The 26,457-nt window shown below is 44.9% G+C and overlaps 2 protein-coding genes across 4 annotated transcripts in view; one reads left to right on the top strand and one right to left on the bottom strand.

The window, feature by feature from the left end:
- The window catches only part of MORN1 (MORN repeat containing 1), a 268,243-nt gene extending 267,095 nt beyond the window's left edge, over positions 1–1,148 (bottom strand). The window contains exon 1 of the mRNA XM_069948672.1: positions 1,087–1,148. Coding sequence (XP_069804773.1) covers positions 1,087–1,117 — 31 coding nt within the window. The 5' untranslated portion in view covers positions 1,118–1,148. The remainder of the gene's footprint in view (positions 1–1,086) is intronic.
- Positions 949–24,959, top strand: RER1 (retention in endoplasmic reticulum sorting receptor 1). 3 transcript variants are annotated; one of them, XM_069948673.1, is made up of 7 exons: positions 949–1,037; positions 12,286–12,373; positions 15,061–15,165; positions 16,610–16,709; positions 17,350–17,428; positions 19,064–19,199; positions 20,758–24,959. In XM_069948673.1, the coding sequence occupies exons 2-7, from the start codon at positions 12,293–12,295 to the stop codon at positions 20,845–20,847; spliced, it is 591 nt and encodes a 196-aa protein (XP_069804774.1). In that variant the 5' UTR covers positions 949–1,037; positions 12,286–12,292; the 3' UTR covers positions 20,848–24,959. The 3 variants fall into 3 exon arrangements, with proteins under 3 accessions (XP_069804774.1, XP_069804775.1, XP_069804776.1); XM_069948674.1 differs by lacking the exon at positions 949–1,037 and adding an exon at positions 1,259–1,363; XM_069948675.1 differs by lacking the exon at positions 949–1,037 and adding an exon at positions 1,271–1,375.
- Positions 24,960–26,457: the final 1,498 nt, after the last annotated feature.

The raw sequence follows: 26,457 nt of genomic DNA on the forward strand, positions 1-26,457 counted from the left end.
TGGGGATAGGGAAGTATACGGGGATAGGGAAGTATAAGGGGATAGGGAAGTATATGGGGATAGGGAAGTATACGGGGATAGGGAAGTATACAGGGATAGGGAAGTATATGGGGATAGGGAAGTATACGGATATAGGGAAGTATACAGGGACAGGGAAGTATATGGGGATAGGGAAGTATACGGGGACAGGGAAAGTATACGGGGATAGGAAAGTATATGGGGATAAGTATACAGGGACAGGGAAGTATATGGGGATAGGGACGTATACGGGGATAAGAAAGTATATGGGGATAGGGAAGTATACGGGGATAGGGAAGTATAAGGGGATAGGGAAGTATATGGGGATAGGGAAGTATACAGGGACAGGGAAGTATATGGGGATAGGGAAGTATACGGGGACAGGGAAAGTATACAGGGATAGGAAAGTATACGGGGATAAGTATACAGGGACAGGGAAGTATACATTCTTTATTATGTTCCTGCCTTACGGCAATTTCTACATTTCATGGGACTCCTGCTTTATCTTACAAGCCTATGACACTATATACCGCGTTTTTCCAAAAAGAAGTCAGGGTCGTATATTGTTTATTTTTTTAAAAAGGGCTAGTTCTGCATTTGGAAATGTCCCGCGGACCCATAGGATATGAATAGGGCGCTGTCCACACACACAATTTTAGGGATCTGCCAGGGTTTCAGCAGTCCGATCAGCCTGTTATGTCCTATGCTGCAGGTAGGGAACCTAGGCTCTCCAACTGTTGCAAAACTGCAACTCCCATCATGCCTGGACAGCCAAAGCGTTAGCCATGGCTGTCCAGGCATGATGGGAGTTGTAGTTTTGCAACAGCTGGAGAGCCAAGCTTCCCTACCCCTGTGAAATAGAAACCACATAGGACATGAGCAGAGCACACAGGAGCCCAGAGTAATCGATAACTGTGAGGGCGCTCGGTGCTCGGCTGCTTCTGTCTGCAGGTGGGCGGGGCTTGTGACGTGTAGCTTCAGGGGCTCTCGGCAGTTCCGACTCAGACAAGAGAAGACAGGTATGAACCACTCAAGCGTTTTCTGATATCCAAGCCCAGGAAACCGCACCTGTAGCCCGCACACACCACTCTGCCGCCATGTATCCGTGTACACAATAGACGCTCGTTTCATTTTCCGGCTAACCAACCCTCGCCCTGCCTCGTCGGCATATACCTTACGACAGGCGGAAGTGAGTTGGTTAGCGCTGAGGCATGCTGGGAAGTGTAGTCAAACGGTGTATTTCCGTACGTTATGATTCGGTGCCGGAAAACTACATTACCCAGATGTCACTGCGCTCTTAGGGGAAAAAGACTTGAGCTCACCCTATTCTGTGTGAATATTCGGGGTAAGGCTGCTGGTATGTCGTGTTACTGTCGGGGATGTGGTGTCCTGGTGATAGGGTGACATTTGTAGAAGGGGGTGTAGCTGGAGGGGGTCCACCTAGGCACATGTAGGGTGTCATTGCATGTGACTGACCTCCAGTGCTGTAGCCCAGCTTCCATTACCCATCTTACTGTTTGTATGGGTGACATGGGCGGTGTATATGCCCTTTTGACCTTCAAGATACCACATTTAATGACAATTTCTATTATTTTGATGTGAAATGTGAGGCTGCTGGGTCATCCTGTGACTGAGACCTCATCAGATGCTGATGGCGAGGGCTACGGGTCAATGGCTGCCGTCTGGGGGACGTGTGAAACCATGGCATTGGTGACCGGAGCCTGTGCCTCCAATGTGTTCTGTATATTCAGCTCACTGCCATGGTAGTCATAGGTGGGTACTAGCGGGTGACGCCAGAGCTTAAAGTGACTGTACCACCAGGCCCAGGCTGAAGTACTGGAGGCAGCCGACCCACCCTTAGTGGGAAGAAACCCCAGCCCCTCCATGACGTGACTCCATTAGAATCAATGGAACCCTATCATAGAGACGCTAGGGTTTCCTCTCATTAAGGGTGGGTCAGCCCGCCTCCAGTGCTTCAGCCTGGGCCTGGTGGTACAGTCACTTTAAAGGGAACCAATCAGCACATTTTTGCTGATTAAAGTGACTGTACCACCAGGTCCTGGCTGAAGCACTGGAGGCGGGCTGACCCACCCCCAGTGGGAAGAAACTCCAGCCCCTCCATGACGTCACTCAATTAGAATCCATGGAACCCTATCATAGAGGGGCGGGGGTTTCCTACCACCAAGGGTGGGTCGGCCCGCCTTCAGTGCTTCAGCCTGGGCCTGGTGGTACAGTCACTTTAAGCTTCCAGGGGTGCTGCACTAGTCATGTGGGTGGTGTCCTAGTCACAGCTCTCAGCCTATGAGCAGGTAGAGAGGCCTGTTAGAGGCAAATCACTTTGTTAGCTTATCAGCCTTTTAGCTCCTCTCGGGTGCCTGGAAAATCTGGATCCAGTCCTAGGAAGCTTCTTCCACTTTTCCAAGACTGGATCCAGCTTTTCCTGGCACCTAGGGGGCAGTGGCAATGAGTTAAAGGGGAACTATAAGCAGGTTAGACAAAACTAACCTGCTGATAGCCCCCTGATTGTGTACAGGGCATTGAGGAGGACGGTATGTTTCTTACTAGAGATGAGTGAACCGGGTTCGGGTCCATCTGAACCAGTATGATCGGCATTTGATTAGCTGGGGCTGCTGAACTTGGATAAAGCTCTAAGGTTTTCTGGAAAACATGGATACAGCCAATGACTATATCCATGATTTCCACATAGCCTTAGGGCTTTATCCAACTTCAGCAGCCACCGCTAATCAAATGTCGAAAGTTCAGGTTTGGATGAACTCGAGCATGCTCCAGGTTTGCTCATTTCTATTTCTTACCTTCCTCCTCGGTGCAGTTAGTTGAATACACAGCCTGGAACCCTGCACCGCCCCATTGCACCTAGCTGGCCCACTCCTTCTAATGATAATCAATAGATCGGGCCGGATTGGCACTATGGGGGAGGGCCAGTGCGCCTAACAGTGCGCCGAGACGTGGATTCAACTACTAACTGCACAGGAACAGTGCTAAGGAGGAAGGTAAGAGACATGCCTTCCTCCTCAGCGCTTGTGCATTAGGAGGCTATCAGCAGGTTAGATTAATCTAATCTGCTGATAGTACCCCTTTAAAAGGCAGATGGCTGATAAGCAGACTGCCAAGCTGCCAAAGCAATTTGCTTTTTTACTGTATATTTGCTCATGTCTGTTCAGCACAGATGGGTTGATTGGTTCCCTTCAAGGGTGCCTTTACACGTACAGGATCTGCAGCGGATTTCACACTGCAAGTTTGCAGGGAAATCCGTTGCGGATCCATGTAGTGTGAAGGTCTATGGGGGTTACATATCCACTGAGGATATGTAAGCCGGCCTTTTTAACCGCCCACAGCCCCTGGCCCGGAGCATACATTACCTGATCGGCGCCGCGTCTGTGCGAGGCTTCTGACTCCCGTTGGTCCCTATCTGCCAATCAGTGCTGATGGGGAGCGAGGGGAGCCGGAAGCCTCACACACATCTGCGGCGCCGAGCAGGTAATGTATGCTGCAGGGAGTTAAAGGGGCCGAGTCACATACTGGCAGCGGAATGAAAATTCTGCGGGGGTATGTGACCCATTCACTTCACACTACATGGTTCCGCAGTTTATTTCGCTGCAAACTCGCACTTGTTTTTTCTGAGATCTTAATATTATTATTTCTGGTGTGAACATACCCTTACAGAGAGATATTAGCATGTGTAGGAACTGCAGATGTGTAAAAGAGTCCATAGGAATCAATGGGTACTATATGGTCTGCAATATACTAATGTGTCAATATACAATATAGACAATATACTGATGTGTGAAAGTTCACTGAACTAGGTCTGTCTAGGTCTGTGCAGGTGGGTCCAGGTTCCATGTGTTGTGCTATTCACTCACAAGGACAGAGATAATGAAAATGGAGAAGAAGCTCAAACCGGGTTTACACCTATTTTGCAGGCTCCATTTGTTGTCTCTGTTGCAGGTTCCAGTGGTGTATCCTTTCCAGTCTGACACAGTGCTCTCTGCTACCACCTCTGTCTATGACACAAACTGTCTAGAGCAGCAGCAAATCCCCATAGAAAACCTCTCCTGCTCTCCAGACTGGAAAGAATACCACTTTCTGCAGGACATACAGCAGCTGATAAGTACTGGAAGACATGAGATTTTTAATAGAAGTAAATTAGAAATCTCTGGCAGTTTCTGGCATCAGTTGATTTGAAAGATTTTTTTTTTTTTTTGAGTACCCCTTAATATGAAAGTGCCGATCCAGATAGGGATTGGTAATAAAAAAAAAAGAACAGCTGTGTGTATGGGGCAATGGCGGGCAGTGTGAAAATGTGGCCATGTAAAGGAAGCTGTATATAGCAGCATGCCTGTGGGCTTTACTAGACTCGACACAGTTTACCTTGGACCGCATGTGGTTTGTTGTATACCAGTATACGTTATATTTGTGTAGCAGAATAGCTTGGTAGTATTCCCATGACACAGAAGTAATATATGCTACAGTTGGTATAAGATAGATACAGTGCAGTATATGTTGTTGGTATTCTGGTGTCAGTAACATTGGATCTCCCCCCGCAGTACACAGGGGCCTGGCTGTTCATCATTTCTGGCGTGTGTGGACCACGCTGGTATTTGGCTATGCTGCCCTCCATTATAGGTTCCGGCTAAGTGACAGCTCCTTTACAATGGGATGTAAGCGTGCCTTCAGTTATTCCTGCCAGTCAGTGTCATCATAGGGAACGCTGAGATCAGAACCCCATTGTAATGGTCCTTTTACACGTGCGGATAAATAGCTGAAGCACTTGTTTAGCAGATGACAGGCAATGATTTTTTTTTTCTTTGAAATGATAAGTATTTACACAAAAAGATAAACCGCTAAAAAAAATGTTAACAAGATTGATATTTAATACTCATCGACCGAACAGTGAGGTTTTCACTCAACTTTGAAAAATGATTGGCGTGCATGGCTTGTAATGTATACTGGAGCCAGTATACATGCATGACTATAACCAAGCTACTATACATAAAACTATTCTGCATATAGGAGAGTATAGCTCATCTTTATGATCAGCATAAATGTAGATTTTGGAGCCAAAATGTATGGATCCTGTTTTCTTGCATATCACGTAGACAGCCCTGTGTTGGCATCACCTACGTGGCAAAGCGATGGCACCAGGATGCACTGTGAGAAGACAAGTCAGCGGAGGCAGTGTGATGCCCTCTGGGCAATGCTTTGCCTGGGTCCTGGCATCATGTGGATGTTTTATGACATGTATGACCTACCTAAACATAGTTTAGACCACCTAGTGGTATTACCTAATAGCCGTGCTCTCTTTAAGGCGAATGTACCATCAGGAACATTTGCTTTAAAGTGACACTGTCACCCTTTTTGCATTCTGACTCCTTTACACAGGTGTAATGGGTAAATTTAGCAGTTTTCATACCTTTTTTTTATATGCCTATGCGCCAATGACGTCATGGAGGGACGGGGCTAACTGGCGCTGTTGCTGTGAAGCCCCGCCCATTTAGCACAATCTGCAGATGATAAAAGATCACTTTGTACTTGAACCATGACCTATGATATAAAATAAGGTATGAAAACTGCAAAATTTACCCATTACACCTGTGTAGAGATGTCAGAATGCACAAAAGGGGGTGACAGTGTCACTTTAAGTGTTGCACTTGAATAGAATAGCACTGCAGTCCTTTTTTTAAACCACGGCCCGGTTCCCATGCATGGGGCTGGTCTGTTACCGAGCACCGGCCTGGGCTGAAGCACTGAAGGCAGGCCGGTCCTCCCCTCTATGATAGGGCTCCATTAGAATCAATGGTGCCGTGCCATAGAGGGACGGGGTTTCCTCCCACTGGGGGTGGACCTGCCCACATCCAGTGCTTCAGCCTTGGCTCGGTAATAGACCGGCACCGTGCGCAGGAACCGGGCCGTGGTTCAAAGTAAAAGGACAGCGGCACCTGCTTCCCTGCGCCGCTGTTGTTTTATTCATGTGCAACACTAAAAGCGAATGTACCTGATGGTATATTTGTTTAAATCAGGATGATGCCCCGGCCTCACTGTAGCCATTTTTCAGAAATGAGAAATGTGAAAGTTGGTGACGACTTGGCCTCTAAATTCCCCAGATCTCACTCCCATTAGGCATCTATGAGATGAGGTCTTACCACTTAACTTACAGGACTTAAAGGGGATATCCTGAGAGCCACAAAGGTCCTACTTTTTCTGCTCTCCAGCGCTCCACTTCCTTCGTCTGCTTCTGAACTTCTGAAGATAATAGGGGTGCCAGAAAACTCATTTCCCCACACAATGTCCGATAGCTGCCCGAGCAGCAAAATAAGTATCAGCCTGGACAGGCCAACGGAGGAAGGGCAGCGCTGGAGAGCAGAAAGGGTAGGACCTTTCCCCTTTTAGGATATCCTCTTTAATGGATCTGCTGTTCTTATGTTGCTGTCAGATGCTGCAGGACACCTTCAGAGATCTTGTGGAGTCTATATATATATCGATGGGTGAGACCTGTTTTGGTGGCATGCACAATACCAGGCAGGATATTATGCCTCATAGACCTCCAGGCTAGACTGATCAGCCTCTGATGGTGGACAGTCTACTGCATATATAGACTAGCTTTCTGGTGAAGTCAGTCAGTCAGTCAGTCTCCCTCTCCATAGCAGTGGTGTTATTGACAGCCACCCACACACATTTTATTATAATATGTGTGCCAGCTAGCTGTCAGCAGCACCACTGCCCTGGAGGGTGCTAGGGAGGAGGTGAGGGAGGACCCCCCTGTATTTCTGCCCAGAAAGCTTCAGCCGCAGTGTTGGCTGTCATCTCTCCATGTTTTATTTGGCATATAACACTACGTTTTTTAGTGGCCATATCGGACGCGTGGCGATCAGCTGGTTGGCATCCCCCTTCTGGCTGTTTTCACATGCGGCACGTTTGTTGCAGAAATTTCTGCAAGTCACTTGGATGCAGTTTGCAGAACTCCCTGCACCTGCTGCAGAAATAATGCGGACATTCACATCTAGAAGATCTGTGGCCGGATCCCCACCACTACGTGTACACTATAGAGGAGCTAACAATACACATGCCGGACATTTTTATCATGCTGCTTGTAGACTGGAATGAAACTTCTGGGTGGCGCAGGGCGGTGATGTGTGTCTCCTGTCACAGAGGAGCAGGGGGGGTTCTCATGTCACCTAGGAAGTGAAGCGTGTCCAGCCAGTTTAACTGCTTCCTTATATCATTGTATTTGTCAGCGTGGATTGGAGGGTTTTCCCATCTGGGAAGTCTGACAGATGAGGGTGTCAGCTCTTGATCGAGGACCCCTTCACGCTATGTCTGGTCTCTTTACGTAACTCTCATATCCTGTGGATATCCCATAAGTGTCCAGATGGCAACACTGCTGTTCCCAATGACAAGCGGCAGAATTGTGAATACAGCTCTGGGGTAACAGGATCAGTACAGGATAAGGAAGGCAAAGGGGCCCGACTTCTTATGGACATTAATGCTATATATAAACTGTATAGGTGGATATTCCCTTTAAATGATGCAAAGTGGCCTTATACTATCTCGCTATCTGCCAGATTGTGCCGCCTTTTCTTTCTCTTGTATTTCTTGTCTGTCCGGTTCTCGGATATGACGCCCATAAGAACGTCTTCTTTTCAGTGCTGATTTGCCGGCTTACTATTTACATGGGAGTTTTCTTTGCCACCTTCTATCGCTGCCAGGACTCGAGAAATGTCACAACTCTCTGCACAAGCTTTTACTACCGTGTAACATGGTGTGATCAGTGACTAATTTGTGTCACCACGTAAGATGCCAGCAGCCATTTACGGGCAGGAGATATCTCTGTAGATTGGGATATAGAGGTGATCCTTATAGTTCTGTGATTTTATAGTTTCGGTTGGACGTAGAGCAACTCCTGGAGCCCCTTCATTGAGCCATATGGAAACTCTGTGAGTCATGGCAGAAGGTGTCTGTCGAACTGGCAGTTCAAGGACGTTTTGACATTGGAAAGTTTAGGGTATGTTTACATCTTGTTTTTGGCCCCACGTTGGGCTACATGTCAGGAATCAGTGAAAAAAGGATGCTGACGTGCAGCCCGGTGAGTGGCTTTTTATCACTGATTCCTGGCGTGTAGCCCGACGTGGGGCAAAAAACGAGATGTGAACATACCCTTACTGATCGCACCAGGTCTCACTCCTGAGATCCACTGCAGTCCTGATGTATGGAAGGGTAGGGTGCAGGGCAGTGCACATCACTCTCCGGCTGATAGGGAGATGCAATGCTTTTAGGGTGCCTTCACACATAACGGATCCGCAGTTGATTTTATGCTGCAAAATCCACTGCAGATCCAGAGCCATTTATCACTATGATAGCACATACATTGATATCCCGCTGTGAGTATGTGAGTTAACCCCCCGTAGCCCGCCGCCGAGAGCATACACAGCAGCACTGATTGGCTGAGCGGGAATGGAGCTGGGAGATTCACATGGAGCCGTGTCGTCGAGCAGGTAATGTATGCTCATGGCTGCGGGGGGTTAAAGGGGTTATCCAGCACTACAAAAACATGGCCACTTTTCTCCCTACTGTTGTCCCCAGTTCAGATGCGGTTTGCAATTAAGCTCCATTTACTTCAATGGAACTGAGTTTCAAAACCCCACCCAAACTGGAGATAACAGTAGGTAGAAAGTGGCCATGTTTTTGTAGCGCTGGATAACCCCTTTAACCCTTTCCCGCACGAGGACGTAACTGTATGTCCTCGCGCGGGCGTTCAGAGCGGGGCCGCGCGGCGGTCCTGGGTGCCGCTTATAGCCCGGGACCGCGGGTATCCGCGGGTACGGTCCGATCGCCGTGCCTGCTAATACAGTAATCAGATGCAGCTGTCAAACATGACAGCTGCATCCGATTACCGGATCCAGCATTTCCCTGGTGTCTAGTGGCGGAGATCGCTCCTCCGGGATGTTGTCCCAGAGGAGCGATCTCCCTGTCTGATGCCGGCCGGGGACTCGTCCAAGATGGCGCCATCCCCGACTCGGCACTCGTTTGTATTCGGCTGCAGCAGCCGAAAGCAAACGAGTGCCGATCTCATTGATCTTTGCTGTATATCTATACAGCAAAGATCTCAATGAGAGATCAAAGTATATATACTAGGAGTCCCCCAGGGGGAATAACCCTAACCCCAGGGGGAATAACCCTAACCCCAGGGGGACTTCCAGTATATGTGTAAAAAAAAAAAAAAGTGTTGTTATTAGTAAAAAGCCCCCTCCCCTAATAAAAGTCTGAATCACCCCCCTTTTCCCAGGTTATAAATAAAAGTAAATAAATACATAAACAAACATGTTTGCTATCACCGCGTGCGTAATCGCCCAAACTATTAATTAATCACATTCCTGATCTCGCACGGTAAACTGCGTCAGCCCAAAAAAATCCCAAAGTGCTAAATTGCGCATTTTTGGTCGCAACAAATCCAGAAAAAATGTAATAAAAGCGATCAAAAAGTCGTATATGCACAATCAAAATACCGATAGAAAGTAAACACCATGGCGCAAAAAATGACACCTGACACAGCCCCATAGACCAAAGGATAAAAGTGTTATAAGCCTGGGAATGGAGCGGTTTTAAGGAACGTATATTTCTTAACAATGGTTTGAATTTTTTACAGGCCATCAGATACAATATAAGTTATACATGTTATATATATCGTTTTAATCGTAACGACTTGAGGAACATGCATAACAAGTCAGTTTTACCCCAGGGCAAACGGCGTAAAAACACATTCCCCCCCAAATTAAAGAAATGCGTTTTTTTTTTTTTTACAATTTCACCACACTTTGAATTTTTTTCTGGTTTCGTAGTATACTTTATGCAAAAATTCAGCCTGTCATTGCAAAGTACAATTAGTGATGCAAAAAATAAGGGCTCATGTGGGTCTGTAGGTGTAAAAATGCAAGTGCTATGGCCTTTTAAGCACAAGGAGGAAAAAACGAAAACGCAAAAACATACTCACAGCGGGATGTCTCTCATAGGGATGAATGGCACTGGATCTGCAGCAGATTTCGCTGCGAATTCGCAGTGTGCAGTCCGCTGCGGATCTGTTACGTGTGACCCTCAGTCTGCGTTTACACACACAGATTTAGCTAACAGATTTTTGAAGCCAAAGCCAGGAATGGATCTGAAAAGAGGGGAAATCTCAGTCTTTCCTTTATGCCCTGTCCCTGTTTATAGTCTGTTTTGGCATCCAAAATCAGCCAGATAAATCTGTGTAAACGCAGCCTAACTCCCTAGACTCAGGGGTGGAGCGCATTGCTTCACACTCCACTGTATCTTGGGATCAGGAGTGAGGCCTGGTACAATCAGTAACTTTATTCTGAGGACATGTCAAAGGTTACTTGAAATGACAGTAATGTTTTAAAGGGGTACTCCGGTGAAATAAGTTTTCTTTCAAATCACCTGGTTTCAGAAAGTTATATAAATTAGTAACTTCTGTTTAAAAATCTCAGGTCTTCCAGTACTTATCAGCTGCTGCAGGAAGTGGTGTATTGTTTCAAGTCTAAACAGTGCTGTCTGCTGCCACCTTTGTCCATTACAGGAACTGTCCAGAGCAGGAGAGGTTTTCTGTAGAGTTTGCAACAGCTTTGCCCAGTTCCTGACATGGACAGAGGTGGCAGCAGAGAGCACTGTGTCAGACTGGAAAGAATACACACCACTTCCTGCAGGACATACAGCAGCTGATAAAAACTGGAAAACTTTTTGAAATGATTTTTTTTTTTCATGTAAAGGGGGCGGGGGATGGTGTCATTCGACACTGTTCACCATGCTGTAAAACTTACACTTAATTCAACCCCTATTATCTGTTTCCCTTTTTACTCCATCTATAGAGCTGTGTGAGGGCTCATGGTTTTTTTATTGACAGCTTTTATGGGTGTAGATAGGACTTTTTGATGACTTCTTGTTTTTAGGGATGCAAGCACAGCAGATAGAAGCCACTATCCTGATTCACATGGTAGCTTAGCCTAGTGATCAGCTATGTTGGAAAAGCCATTGTTCAATACATTTTATTAAAGCGAATGTACCAGCAGTACATTCGCTTTAAGCTGCTCACATGGATAGTACAGCGCCGGCAAGGGGAAGCCGATGCCGCAGTCCTTTCTTTTTTTTTTTTTGAAAAGACACTGGCCAGGGCTGAAGCACTGGGGGCAGGACAGCTGGTGCCCAGAACTAGAACGGCGCTGTACGCAGGACCCAGGCTGTGATTCAAAAAAAGGACTGCGGCATCGGCTTTCCCGCGTTGGCGCCATTCTATCCATGTGAATAACTTCAAGAAAATGTACTGCTGGTACACTCGCTTTAACTTTGATCAATTGGTTTCTAGATTTCCAGACCGCCAATGATCACTAGAGCCAGGTGAAGCCCGCAGCTCAGCGCTTCACTCTACAGCTCTATTGCTATTTCATTTTTGCTGCACACTGTGCAGTTATTGGACGACCAGGCAGTTTGGTCATTGGCTGTCATTACTTTATAAAGAGTATATTCCCATTTACATATCGCTGGAGAATGAACTGGTGCTTAATATTAGTAGTAATAATAAGGTTCATTATTAGAGATGAGCGAACCGGGTTCGGGTTCGAGTCCATCCGAACCCAAACGTTCGGTATTTGATTAGCTGGGGCTGCTGAACTTGGATAAAGCTCTAAGGTTGTCTGGAAAACATGGATACAGCCAATGACTATATCCATGATTTCCACATAGCCTTAGGGCTTTATCCAAGTTCAGCAGCCCCCGCTAATCAAATGGCGAAAGTTCGGATCGACTCGAGCATGCTCCAGGTTCGCTCATCTCTCTCTCTCACTCTCTCACTCTCTCACTCTCTCACTCTCTCACTCTCTCACTCTCTCACTCTCTCACTCTCTCACTCTCTCACTCTCTCACTCTCTCACTCTCTCACTCACTCTCTCACTCTCTCTCTCTCTCTCTCACTCTCTCACTCTCTCTCTCTCTCTCTCTCTCTCTCTCTCTCTCTCTCACTCTCTCTCTCTCTCTCTCTCTCTCTCTCTCTCTCTCTCTCACTCTCTCTCTCTCTCTATATATCTATATCTATATCTATATATATATATATATATATATATATATATATATATATATTTATTAATTAATATAATTTTTTTTTTTTTACATTTGAATGTCCAAGTAAAACTCGTTCTGTGGCTTTCCAGACTTGGATTGCTTCTACTTCCTCTCATCCCATTGACTTCCATTGTGTTTTCACAGAAATAGAATGTCTGAGGGAGACAGTATCGGAGAATCAGTACATGGCAAGTCCTCGCTGATGTATCGCTTCTTCACAAGGCTAGGGCAGGTAGGTGACATCTCTTTTGCTGTCGTTTTCCCTGTACTCTGATATCAATTCCATTAATTTGGGAAGGGTCGCCGCTACTTAGCTGCCTGTAAAAAATAAGATTATTTAGCAGGTTCTCTAGGGGCTCTAATACATGGGACGATAATCTCCCTGTGTGTTATGGCTGAAGAATCAGCAAACGTTTGTTCATCGGCTCGTCGCTTAGTTTTAACGCGCAACGAATGATAGAGGCAAAAGTCTTTACAAATGATTCAGCAATGGTTTTTGCGCCCGGCCCTCCCCTTCCCTGCATGTTTGTTAAACCATCTAATAGGCTCTTTAAACATCCTGCACCATCACTAGGTCGGGTTAGCACCTCAAGCCAGGTTGTTTCCATGACTCAGTTATATGAATGATCTGCCACAACAATGCCCTGACGCTATGTGACCTGTGCAGAGGTCATTGTGCAGGAAGGAGAAGCTGTTATCTCCCCCCCCCCCCCCCAGCTTTATTATAGGGCTGTTACCTGTCACTGTAATCCTGCCTATGATGATTATAAGATGACTGCTGGCCTTTCCTCTAGTAAACGCAGCTGTAAAGTGACAGGAGATATCAGCATGCTGTAAGTGGTTTCAGTCTGGTCTCTGGCTCATAGGGATGTGCGAGCAGATCAGGGACCCCCATCAGTGCAGAACCAGCTATTGTCAGCCAGACGCCTGTGTAACTTTAGGATACTTGTCTTGGCTAGTGTCTTCCCCTACAGTAGGGATTACTATATGAGATGTGCTGTCAGTGTGATTTTCATGGGACACGCTGTTCCTGCCTATCTGTGTCACTGTACGGCAGCACTAGGATTAGCCATTACTATCGCTAAGATGTCAGAAAGGCTTCAGGCTACCAATTATTCTTCACGTCTTAGTCTGAGATTGAATAATATAAAGTCAGAGAGTGTGAGCTGCCAATACGGATATCTGCTCCCAAGCAATAGCTTCATAGACATGATACGTCCCCTATAGGAAATCTGGGATGAAGTGCAGCAAGGATGGCGCTCACCATGTACAGGGGACCACTGGGACCCCCATCATCATGAGAACAGTAAAAAAGCAGATATGTTGCCCACCTATAGTCGGTGACTGTTTTCCAGGATTTCTGTAGGATGATCACATGATGTTGTCAGACTGTGATACATGGCGTCCTCCCGCGTCGCCTTGTGTGCACTTGTTTTATCTGGAACGTCTAACTTCACATTTAAGGTTACTTACAGGATTATGTTTTGGGGGCCTCCACCCTGTTAGTTTAGAACAATGTGTTTGCTTGGGGGATTTTAATAACGCGGATCGTGCGGTCCTGCCAAGGATTAATTTCTACAAACTGATAGTCGAGCCGTTCAAGAATTTAACTTCATTATCAGGAACTTTCTCTTCCTAATCCTATTTTCTGTGGATGGCGTCTGTGCAGAAATTAAATTTGGCATGGTAGAGGGTAGTGCTGGGTTCTTAAAGGGGACCTATACTGTAACAGCAGTGCTCTATGTACCAGCATCTTATGTCCCTCCGAGAAAGGTTCCTCCAGCAAACGGGAAATTGCTGAACTCTACAGCAGAGGTTTTTCAGTGTAGGATTATAATGGATACCTGCAGAAAGAAAATGTATACAGGTCATATAGAACAGAAGTAGTAGCTTGCTCTTTTCTTATCCTTCACTATGACGGAGGGCTCTAGAGAGACGCTTGGTTATACATGGCATTAAAAGGTATAAAGTTCCTATACAATACCATTGAATTCAAAATAGCTTTAATGTAAATCCATTAAAATAAACAACATGCAGGCCAAAGCAATGGTCCAGAATGGAGCTAACACATGTTAAATGGGTGACCCTTCTGACTCAATAACTTAAAGGGGTTCTCCAGTGAAAAAAAAAGTTTTTAAATTGACTAGTGTCAGAAAGTTATACAGATATGTAATTTACTTCTATTTAAAAAACAAACAAAACATAAAGCCTTTTAGCACGTATCAACTGCTGTATGTCGTGCAGGAAATGGTATAATCTTTCCAGTCTGATATGGAGCTCTCTGCTGCCATCTCTATCTATGAAAGCAGCAAATCCCCATAGAAAACCTCCTCTGCTCTGAACAGTTCCTGACATAGACAGAGGTGGCAGCAGAGGGCGCTGTGCCAGACTGGAAATAATACACCACTTCCTGCAGAACATACAGCAGCTGATGAGATTTTTTACTAGTGGTAACTTACAAATCTATAAAACCTTAAACCAGTTAATTTAAAAACTTTTTTTTCTCCAAAGTACCCAGTTAAATAAGTATTCAGTTCCCTGCAACGCCACCACAGGGGGGAATAAGCATTACACAGTGCTTATTCAAATGAGTGGGTTGTCTGTGTAATACAGGATGGGCCAGGTCCTCCAGAGGGGGAGACTCTCTCGCTAGGTGCAGAAATGAGGACGCAGAGATCTAATGGTGCGTTTACACAGACAGATTTATCTGGCAGATTTTGGAAGCCAAAGCCAGGAATGGATTTGAAAAGAGGAAAAATCTCAGTCTTTCCTTTATGACCTGGCTTTGGCTTCTGTTCCTGGCTTTGGCTTCAAAAATCTGTCTGATAAATCTGTCTGTGTAAACACACACTTAATGAATGAATTCAGCTCTATCAACTAAACCCAATACTAATATAATATATGTAACTTGCATTTCAGATTTACCAGTCATGGCTAGACAAATCCACACCTTACACAGCGGTACGATGGCTGATGACCCTTGGCTTAAGCGGACTCTACATGATAAGAGTTTATATACTACAGGTAAGTTGTACTTTTATCATTAACAATGTATGATGAAATGTCCTCTAATCCAGTGCTAACATGTAAGATGGCTTCAAGTCTCTACATCCAGGTGGAGCCTGTACAATGGCTTGTGAGCATCACTATGGAGCCCTGCCCTTAGAGACTAGAATATTGCCTAATCTGAACTCCTCAACCATTCGTTTTTTCAGATGAAAGGGACCCTTCAAAATATAGTGGTGTGAATGCCTGTATACGAATACTTTTATTCTAGACCATTAACTCACCTTGAATACGGTGAAGGCCTATTTGATGGTTAAAGTAATGTAAAGAATATAGAGGTCATTGACCCCTACAAACAAGTAATTGTCAGTGCTGCCAAGAGTCTAAACACTAAATGATTATAAGCTTTACCTGGCCAACCACTCAGGCCTATAATTGTTTAGTGTAATGCTGCGTTTACACGGAACGATTATCGTTCGAATCTGCACGATAACAATCGAATTTGAACGACAATCGTATGTGTAAACGCAGCGAACGATCAAACGACGAACGAGAAATCGTTCATTTTGATCTTCCAACATGTTCTTAAATCATCGTTCGCAAAAGATTCGCAGATCATTCCGTGTAAACAGTCGTTTACCAATTTAACCTATGTGCGAGATAGGCTTAAGCGATCGCAAAACGATTTTTCCGTACTATATATAGTTCCGTCTAAACGCTGATCGTTATTAAAAAAAATGTGTTACTTCAAAATCGTTAATCGTACGTTCGGGCCAATTATCGCTCCGTGTAAACCCAGCATTATAGGACATCATCATGCACAATGTCGGCTGATCATCATATTTCAACATGTTGAAAAATCCCGATTTGTGTGGTAACAGTCTGCAGCACACTGCTCCGAGTAATAGGAGTGGTGGCAGCAGACTGCTGCTGACTTCAATAGATTGTTTGTGCGGCCCCTCCCGCTGCTCCCTGGTTGCTGTCTGTGCGTGTAATAGCGGGTAACGAGAAGGAAACAAGCGCTAAGCTGGCAGGTCGATGCTCGGTTCCCCCAGATTATCATGCCATGTAATACGGCCTTAACTCCCCCCTTGCACCAGTTTGATGTTGATGGCCTTCTGGTCTCTGAAAACCCCTTTAATAACACAGCATTGGCTTTGCACGCTGTAGTATTCTCAGCTGCCCTTTCCTCTGCCTCATGTTTTAGAGGGGAAGTGGATATATAGGACATTGGAAGGAAGAAGAATGAGAGAAGCCATTCACCTTCAGTGTCATCTGTGACTTAGGCATCAATAATAGCAGATGTGGAGACAGGGAGCACAAGGTCTTAACAATAGGAGGCCAAGTCCTAGTATTTCTCACTTATCCTTGAGACGTGCAGGGGATATATATGTCATAGAAGCACAGCTAATAAATTCACTACATACTTATGTATTATTGCATTTTCTTTTTTTTTTTTCAGGGTTGGTATATAGTAACGTATGCCTTGGGTATCTACCATCTAAATCTCTTCATAGCATTCTTATCGCCGAAGGTAGACCCGTCCTTAATGGAAGACTCAGGTACAGTCTGATAACATTCTCCTTACTATTAACTTATCCTTTTGTTTAGGGTATAAATATTATTCATGGCAGATGCCCCAAAGTGTGTGCTGCCGATAGGATGTCATGTTGGCATAAAATATCTATTTAAAGGGACACTAAACCATAAACGGGCATCATATAAATGTATAGCGTATAGATAGAGCTGCTGCTGTCATTACAACACGTGTATGTAAATATGTCCGAAGATTCTCAGAACTAAAGATACGTGTGAAAAAGTAGTGATCATGGGGGCAGACATCATTGTGGATTTGTTGACTAATCCTGTAGAGGGATATGACAGTCAGCCCCTTTCCCGTATGAAATAGCTGTAAATAAAAGAGAATATTTAACTACACAGTATATCAGTGAATGGCGATGTTTTTGACTGAAAGTTTGGTGTCCCTTTAAGATAAAGTCTGATAACCAAGTCATGGATGGGGAACCTTCGGCCCTCCAGCTGTTGCAAAACCATAATTGTAGTTTTGCAACAACTTGAGGGCCGAAGGTTTTGCTATGTTGTACACCAGTGTGCGGTTTTTTTTTTTTAAATTATTTTATTTAATTTGCAGGACGTGTTCTCAAACTTCTGTTTTATACCCCTATTATTCTTCTCTTGTAGATGAGGGGCCTGCATTACCCACAAAACAGAATGAAGAGTTTCGTCCGTTCATCCGGAGGCTGCCAGAATTTAAGTTTTGGTGAGTGTTACCTTTTTTATTGATGGAAAACACAAATCGGACGTTTCATTGTGTAGTAGAAATCACAATGGATCCTGAATGAACAAACCAAGGGACTCACCAGACGGTGTTGTGCAACAGAAGGCACAATGCTCAATGGGCACATATCAAACGAGAAATATCCTCCTGTATGCCACATGCTGCAGATCCACCCAACTAGGCCCCGTTAACACTACGGAATCTGAACCAAGAGCCTCCCGATTCCGTAGTGTGAACGGGCACTTAGGCTGTGTTCACACTTTTTGCGTTACTGCAGAGCTTTGTAAACTAAAACTATGCAGTATTGCAACAGTACTGCATTGTGCAGATACATCCATAGTCTGTCCAATATACTCATTACTCCCATGGGTGGTCAGCAGAAAGCTGCCAGGTCCTGATCGGCAGAAACACCTAATAGTGTGAGACTCCTTAAAAAAAACACTTTATTAGTGCAAATACTTGATATTTATTGGTTCCAGACCTGACCAGGCAGTTCTCAATTGATCATCCCTTCTTGTTGTTGTGTCTATTTGTATGGCTCTTGTCATTAAATAGTCTTGTCACAGAGTCCTTAGGACGCCCCTTACTGTCACATTATTCTATTCTATTCAAGAATTCTATTCAGCTGCTTCCGTGTAGGTTTGTAATTCAAAGCTTTAAAGGGAACCTGTCACTCGGGACATGGGCGCAGAGCCCGCCCGATCCCCCGGTGCAGCCCATTTCCTGCAAGTCCCGCTCCTGGAGCCTGTCCCAGGACGAAGATATCCCTGTCGGAAGCGGTGCACGTGCGCTGCTGAGATGAGTCCGACGCCATAGAGAATGACAGCTCCAGTCATTCTCTATGGGCATTGGAATCAACTCTGCTGATTAGCATACAGCGCGCGCACAGCTTCGGGCGCCGATATCTCCGTCCTGGGACCGGGTCCAGGAGCGGGACTTGCAGGAAAGGGTAAGTATCCTGGGCTGCACCGGGGGGTCGGGCCCGGGTGACAGGTTTCCTTTAAAGAGGCTGTCCAGCTTTAGGCAACATTTAATTATTTTGCTGCTGTTATGTACAAAATAATAGAGAGCCTGCGCTTACCTGGCCATGTCCCCTCCCCCCCCCCCCCCCCCCCCTTGTCCTCCACCTCGGGAGTGACAGCTCACTCAGCCAATCACTGACTGAGATGGGACAGTGCCACAGCCAGTGACTGGCTGAGCGGGCTGTCTCTCCAGAGACGAGTTTGTCTAGGAAGTGGAGGTATTGGAGTCAGTGGGGGAAACTGGCGACACCACAAAAGGACACCGAGGGAGCCTGTGATCTCTATTTGTTACTATAGTGCAGCTGATTTTTTATGTAATTAAATTCAATAGAGAGGTGTCACTTGTCTCTCTCCATTCTCCATGGCTATGGGAGTTATGGAGGGAGCCACGTATGGCCACTTCTGAAGTGATTTCATTGTTGGAACAGATAAAAATAAATGTGGTGAATTAATGTCAATGGCAGCTTTAGCTGTGGCTGTCCAGGCATGATAGGAGTTGTAGTTTTGCAACAGCTGGAGAGCCAGGGTTCCCTACCCCTGGTCTATGGTAATACTCAGGTCGGTATATAAGCCTCTTTTCCTTTGTTATTTCAAGGCATTCAGCTACTAAAGGGATCGTTGTGGCGATGGTGTGCACCTTCTTTGACGCATTCAATGTCCCTGTATTTTGGCCTATCCTGGTCATGTATTTTATCATGCTGTTCTGCATTACTATGAAGAGACAAATAAAGGTAAGTTTTTAACCCCTAATAATACATGACCATGGTCTGTACAAGTCATTATTGCAGGGTAGCAGTAATGTAATGGTGAGACTGTATAAATGCATGATAGCACATTATAGGAGGGCTGCCACCCAGTATATGCATGATAGTACATTAAAGGAGGGCACCCACCCAGTATATGCATGATAGTACATGATAGGAGGGCACCCACCCAGTATATGCATGATAGTACATGATAGGAGGGCACCCACCCAGTATATGCAGGATAGTACATGATGGGAGGGCACCCACCCAGTATATGCAGGATAGTACATGATGGGAGGACACCCACCCAGTATATGCAGGATAGTACATGATAGGAGGGTTCCCACCCAGTATGTACATGATGGGAGGGCTCCCACCCAGTATATGCAGGATAGTACATGATGGGAGGGCTACCACCCAGTATATGCACTGATAGTACATGATGGGAGGGCACCCACCAGTATATGCATGATAGTACATGATGGAAGGGCACCCACCCAGTATATGCATGATAGTACATGATAGGAGGGCACCCACCAGTATATGCATGATAGTACATGATGGGAGGGCACCCACCCAGTATATGCATGATAGTACATGATAGGAGGGCACCCACCCAGTATATGCATGATAGTACATGATAGGAGGGCACCCACCCAGTATATGCATGATAATACATGATAGGAGGGCACCCACCCAGTATGCACATTATAGGAGGGCTGCCACCCAGTATATGCATGATAGTACATGATAGGAGGGCACCCACCCAGTATATGCATGATAGTACATGATAGGAGGGCACCCACCCAGTATATGCATGATAGTACATGATAGGAGGGCACCCACCCAGTATATGCATGATAATAGATGATAGGAGGGCACCCACCCAGTATATGCAGGATAGTACATGATAGGAGGGCACCCACCCAGTATATGCAGGATAGTACATGATAGGAGGGCACCCACCCAGTATATGCAGGATAGTACATGATAGGAGGGCACCCACCCAGTATATGCATGATAGTACATGATAGGAGGGCACCCACCCAGTATATGCAGGATAATACATGATAGGAGGGCACCCACCCAGTATATGCATGATAGTACTTGATAGGAGGGTTCCCACCCAGTATGTACCTGATGGGAGGGCTCCCCCCAGTATATATGCAGGATAGTACATGATGGGAGGGCTCCCACCCAAGTATATGCAGGATAGTACATGATAGGAGGGCACCCACCCAGTATATGCAGGATAGTACATGATAGGAGGGCACCCACCCAGTATATGCAGGATAGTGTACATGATAGGAGGGCACCCACCCAGTATATGCAGGATAGTACATGATAGGGCACCCCATCCAGCCTTCAAAGTTATACTTGTCTGAGTGCTGTTCTAGAACAGATGAGTACTACACACAGTGCACTAAAAACATGTAACATAACGCTACCAATTACCCCGATGAGTGTCAGCCTTATACTTTTTCTGTGTTTTCCCCCCCGTTTGCAATGTCTGAGGGCTAACATCCGGCCTCTTGTCTTGCAGCACATGATTAAATACAGATACATCCCATTCACACACGGCAAGCGGAAATACAAAGGAAAGGAGGAAACCGGGAAGCCATTTTCCAGTTAAAAGAAACTCTCACCTTCTTTTTGACTTTCTTATGTAAAAATTAAACCAACAAAAAAAAGAAAAAAAAAACAGTTTTGAGCCATTGTAACAATGCCTTTTTATCCATATATAAGCATAGGTGATTTTAAAGCGACATAACAGAGACGGTAGCCCACCTTTTCTTTCTTTCTTGCTGAGGGTGTTCTTACCTTTGCACAGTGTACCATCACAGCGCCGCTGAGTGTATGTGTGCAATTCAGAAGTAAAGACACCTTGCCATCCGCACATTGTGGGGGCAGCCATTTTGAGGCTATAGAGCCACAATGTGACATCACAGCGTCATGAGAGCTGGCATATACAAATGTCAAAAATGGCTGCATCTACTATGTATAAGAGGCAGGTTCACAGTGTGTGGGATGCAGTCTGTCACTGGTGGTATTGCCTTTAATATTTCTAATACTTAGCATTGGTTACAGGGGTGTTCCAGCCTGAGGCATTGATCACTAAGGGTCCTATTCCACGGGCCGACGGGGGCCCATCAATAATGTAAACGAGCGACGATCTGCTAGATCAGCGCTCGTTTACTGGGCCTATTCCACGGCCCGATAATCGTTTAGCGAGGGCTGCAGGGACATCGTTACTGATGTCCTTGCAGCCCTTGTTTAAACACCAAACATTACCTACGCATGTTGTAGGGCTTCTTCTGCGCTCCTTCTTTCTCCCGATCCCGCGCGCAGCAGCAGCAGCTTCGGTCCAGGGGGCCGTGGTGGCCCTGGCCAGTGATTGGCTCAGCAGTCTGTCAGCTAAGACAGGCCGCACCGAAGCTGCTGCTGAGCGCGGGATCGGGAGGAAGAAGGAGCGCAGAAGACCTGCAACATGCCTAGATAAAGTATGGTGCTTGTGAAATCATTGGTCACCCATTGCGCATCGCTATTCCACGCAGCGACACGATCATCGGCTGATCGTTGTCTCTGTTCCAAGGATCTGTCAGATTATCACTCCGTGGAATAGGACCCTATGAGTGGGGGTGCAGCTGCTGAGACCCCCCACTCATCACCAGTCCCCTATTTACTCTTAGCTTTTAATCGCTCTCTTGCATCTGGAGTGTTGTGGAAATCAGCAAATAGGTGATAAGTGCTTCAGGGGGAAAAAAACCAATCTGGCCACATGAAAATTCCATCCAAATTCGTTCACTACTCTATCTTATTTGGTCATTTTAAGTCTCGTGTACAAATTAGATAAAGATGTGATTCTGGATTTTGTAAAACCCCTTAAAATGGACTAATCTTTTGCCATCTCCTGTCGCCTTGTACCAAGGTTGTACTTTGTGCACAGGACACCTGCCATAATGCATGTGCGGTGAATCGTTTATGCTGTAGGCCCCACATTTCCCTTCTTTTAACATTGTTTTTCACAGTTTTCCATCACGGTTTAATAAAGCAGAATTATATTGGGTTAATTTAGCCAAGTGTCCTGTCTGTTTGGCCATAGACTCCTGTGTAGTATGGCGAAAGTGACCATTAAAGGGGTATTCCAGTGAAAAACTTTCTATCAAATCAACTGGTTTCAAAAACTTATAGATTTGTAATTGACTTCTGTTTAAAAATCTTAAGTCTTTTAGTACTTAACAGCTGCTGTATGTCCTGCAGGAAATGTTGTTTTCTTTCCAGTCTGACACAGTGCTCTCTGCTGCCACCTCTGTCCAAGACAGGAACTGTCAAGAGCAGGAGAGGTTTTCTATGGGAATTTGCTACTGCTCTGGACAGTTCCTGACATGGACAGAGGTGGTAGCAGAGAGCACTGTGTCAGACTGGAAAGAAAACAACAGCCTATGTTCATTCAGGACTCCCTAGGGCTGCATCAGACTTCTTCAGCCACCGGTATTAAAATGCTTGAATGATCAGACTTGAGCATGGTTGAGTTGGGCTCATCTCTACTTGATACAAATCTGAACTCACAGACTTTTAACTTTAATTTTTTTTTTTTTATAAACCAAAAAACCTGAGTGTGCGCATAGGCTTAGTCTGTATACCTATCAGTCTGTTATAGTACACAAGTATTTTACCATATTTTACCTCCTGGTCTGTTTGAAGTTACCCACTAAATTCAGTCGGGTCTGTCGGTGCAGGGGTCCATTCGGCTTTGTCAGCAGTCGGGACAGAAGCCGCTGGTGGGGGTAGATGGGTATGTTGTACTCAATGGATATGATTGAAAAGTGAGATGCCCACAGCAACCAATCAGATTTCATGTACTAAACTGCACAGGACTCTAACATGGATTCTGATTGGTTTGCCCCTATACGATCCTCTCCTACATCAGAAGCATAATTCAGGGCTTGGAGGTGATGGCTGTAAGGTTTTCATTGTTATAGTAGTTTGTTGGATGAAAGTTTATTGGGACACGTCCTGGAGGGGTACTTGGTGTTTGCTTGCTACTGTTTGCATTCCCTTTTATTATTTATAGTGTGGTGTCGGGATGTTACCTTCTCTTAACCAGGACCTTATGTATCAAAACGGTTAAAGAAAAATGTCCGCCTCCACTAGGCTGTTTTTTCATTTGGGGTTTTCCTAGATATATTTTCCTAACCAATGATCACTTATAGTGAGAAGTAATGGCGACGAGCTGCTCCTTTCTTACTATACTGCATTTTAGACTTTGGTCTCATACTTAGAGATGAGCAAATTTACCGTACAAACTAGGCAAACCGCTCGGCAATCTGTTTATTAGCCTGCTGCCTTTGAAGTCCGTGCTGCTCGGAAAAGCTGGATTCAGTCCTGGGAGAAGTTTCCCAGGATTGGGTCCAGCTTTTCCAGGCACCCCGAGTAGAGCAGCAGGCCGATAAGTAGATTTACGATTCGCTTAGTTGGTGGTCTTTTTAGATGTAGTTGAACTTTTGACACTCTATTTTCAGAGAAAGACACAGCTGCTTTCTTTCAGCAACAGCACCACTCTTGTTCTCAGTGTGTGTGGTAAATGCAGGAGAGTTGCAATACCACATGCAACCTCAGGACACGGGTGATGCTGTTTGTGAAAGAAAACGACTTTGTCTGTCTTTTTGGATGATTTGGAGTTTTATAAGATCCTGGGTCTGGTGCCATCTTGCTTATTTCTTTAGAAGGATCTCCTGCTCTTTGCATGCCCCTAGGTCAGCAGTCCACAGCCTGTGGCTCCCCGACTTCTCTAAAACTACAACTCTCAGCATGTCCTTACAGCTGGAGACCTATGGGTTGCAGTTTAGGCTTAGGGAATCCCGATTAGGACCCAGATAAGTCAGCTTGACCATTCATAAATATTCAATCATTGTCTAGTCACATGTAGATTGCTTGTACAGGTTAAAATGATGACTGTTTGCTCCAATAAACAGTGCCACTCCTTTTCACAGGTCGCGTATAGTATTGCAGCTCAACTCTGTGGCCACATACGATGTAATAGTTAACTTTTTTTTTTTTTTCATTTCACTGGTTCAAAACTTTTTTTTTTTTTTTTTAGTTTATTTGAAAACATAAAATTTATAGATATATATTTTTAATTATTGGTTGAAATTAGTTTTGAAGTATTTTTCTTTTTCTTGGCATTTTTGTTCCCTAGGAACAGAACGGACCTCCTGTATCAACACTGTCTCTTGGAATGTATGGTCAGTTTATCCCTAGCAACCAAGGGAGCCTGTGCTTCATTTATCACCTAGTGATGGTTGTTAGGATAAGTTAGGCCACACACCCCTCCCATAAGGCTGTTGATACAGGAGCACCAGTACCAGCAGGGTTGGGGCAGACTTGTCGGGTATTCCATTTTTCCTTTTGTATATACGTTGATTTGCATGTTTTGTTCATGATTTTAGATGTATGCAGCTATTAAAGATGACAATGTACCTTATTAACCCCTGGTTGCTGCCCCTGCCAAATAAAGAAGGTGAAGAGACATCACCTTTCATTGCTCTAGTGCAGCGGTTTCCAACATGTTGCAAAAATACAACTCCCAGTCTTGGCAGTAGTTTTGCAACAGGTTGGAAACCACTGATCTAGTATAAGTGGGTGGAGTATGGAGGTCAGATGGGATCTGATTGTACTAAGATAGTACTTGTAAAACTGGTTACAGCTAATGGCCTGACTAAATAAAGTTGAATTTTCAATTTAGACGCGTGTGGAGGACACTCTGTTATGAATATAGCATCCACCATGGCGGCGTACACAGTGCCACTTACAGCAAGACACGGAAAAGCAGACGCCAGCAGTTTACAGAAACAGCAATTTTTTTTTTTTTTTTTTTTTCATGGAGATATGGCTTTGGCTTCAAATCTTTGGCAGATAATCTTTCTTTGTAAATGGACGGTAAACCAACCTTATACATAGATTTATATACGGTAGATTTGTAATTTACTTCTATTTAAAATTCTCAACTCTTCCCATACTTATTAGCTGCTGTATGTCCTGCAGGAAGTGTTTTATTGTCAGTCTGAGACAGTGCTCTCTGCTGACATCTCTGGCCGAAACAGGAACTGTTCAGAGGAGGAGAGGTTTTCTATGGGGATTCATATAGAAAGCCTTTCCTACTCTGGACAGTTCCAGATATTTGGCATGTAATAGCCATTACTATAGGCTGCAATTGTCACTGTGCATGTAGTCAGAGCATATAGGTCAGGGGTGTCAGGCACATGGCCCTCCAGCTGTTTCAAAACTACAATTCCCATCATGCTCGGACAGCTAAAGCTTTGGCTCTCCAGGCATGATGGGAAATGTAGTTTTGCAACACCACTGGAGGGCAGAGAGTTTGACACCTGTGTTATAAGTGGTAATTGTCATAGCCTAGGCTTACACAGTGAGGAGCACAGAACGTCAGATTTACAAACCGGTTTTATTTAAACAGCATTAATACAATTAAATATTAATTCTTTAATTGCAAAACAATTATTGGAAGAAAATCTCACAGAAAAGATTTATTAGAAAATAGTCAATCTTAAAATAAATTAAGATCTTTAGGCCACGTTCACACAGGACAACCAAACCAGCGCTCAAAAATAGACGTTGGGCACTGTTTTTAGCCAGAGCAGAGATGGCTAAGGATATGGCTGGCTCTGGAGGACTCAATGCATTTCTGTATTACATGGGCAACCCGTTACCCTTGTGTTGGTGCAACAGGGTAAATATTAAATCCAGTTATCCAGGATTAGAAAAAGCACAGCTGCTTTCTTGCAAAAACAGCACCACCCCTGTCCCCAGGTTGTATGTGGCATTACAATTTAGCTCCATTGACTTCAATAGTTCTAAACCTGGATAATCCCTTTAACATTCGCTGTTAGTTGATCCAACACTTATTTGTGCATTGTGTCCCTTAAAGGGGTTAACACAGCACTGTATGAAGCCATGACTAGTTTATTTCCAATGCTAATCAACTACTAAGGGTCCATTTACACAGAAAGATTATCTGCCAAAGATTTGAAGCCAAAGCCAGAAACAGACTATAAACAGAGATCAGGTCAAAACAGAAAGGCTGAGATTTCTCTTTTCAAATCCATTCCTGGCTTTGGCTTCAAATCTTTGGCAGATAATCTTTCTGTGTAAATGGACCCTAATGGTGCGTTTAAACAGAGATTTATCTGACCAATTTTGGAAGCCAAAGCCAGGAATGGATTTG

This window comes from Dendropsophus ebraccatus, chromosome 12 (genome assembly GCF_027789765.1).
Source record: "Dendropsophus ebraccatus isolate aDenEbr1 chromosome 12, aDenEbr1.pat, whole genome shotgun sequence".
Taxonomy (NCBI): domain Eukaryota; kingdom Metazoa; phylum Chordata; class Amphibia; order Anura; family Hylidae; genus Dendropsophus; species Dendropsophus ebraccatus.

What these genes read in the sequence shown, in the direction of transcription:
- RER1 (XM_069948673.1), top strand. Translation starts at nt 12,293, where the DNA reads ATGTCTGAGGGAGACAGTATCGGAGAATCAGTACATGGCAAGTCCTCG. An exon ending in TCTTCACAAGGCTAGGGCAG is followed by an intron (nt 12,374 to 15,060) that starts GTAGGTGACATC and finishes CTTGCATTTCAG; the next exon opens with ATTTACCAGTCATGGCTAGA. An exon ending in CTATGAAGAGACAAATAAAG is followed by an intron (nt 19,200 to 20,757) that starts GTAAGTTTTTAA and finishes CTTGTCTTGCAG; the next exon opens with CACATGATTAAATACAGATA.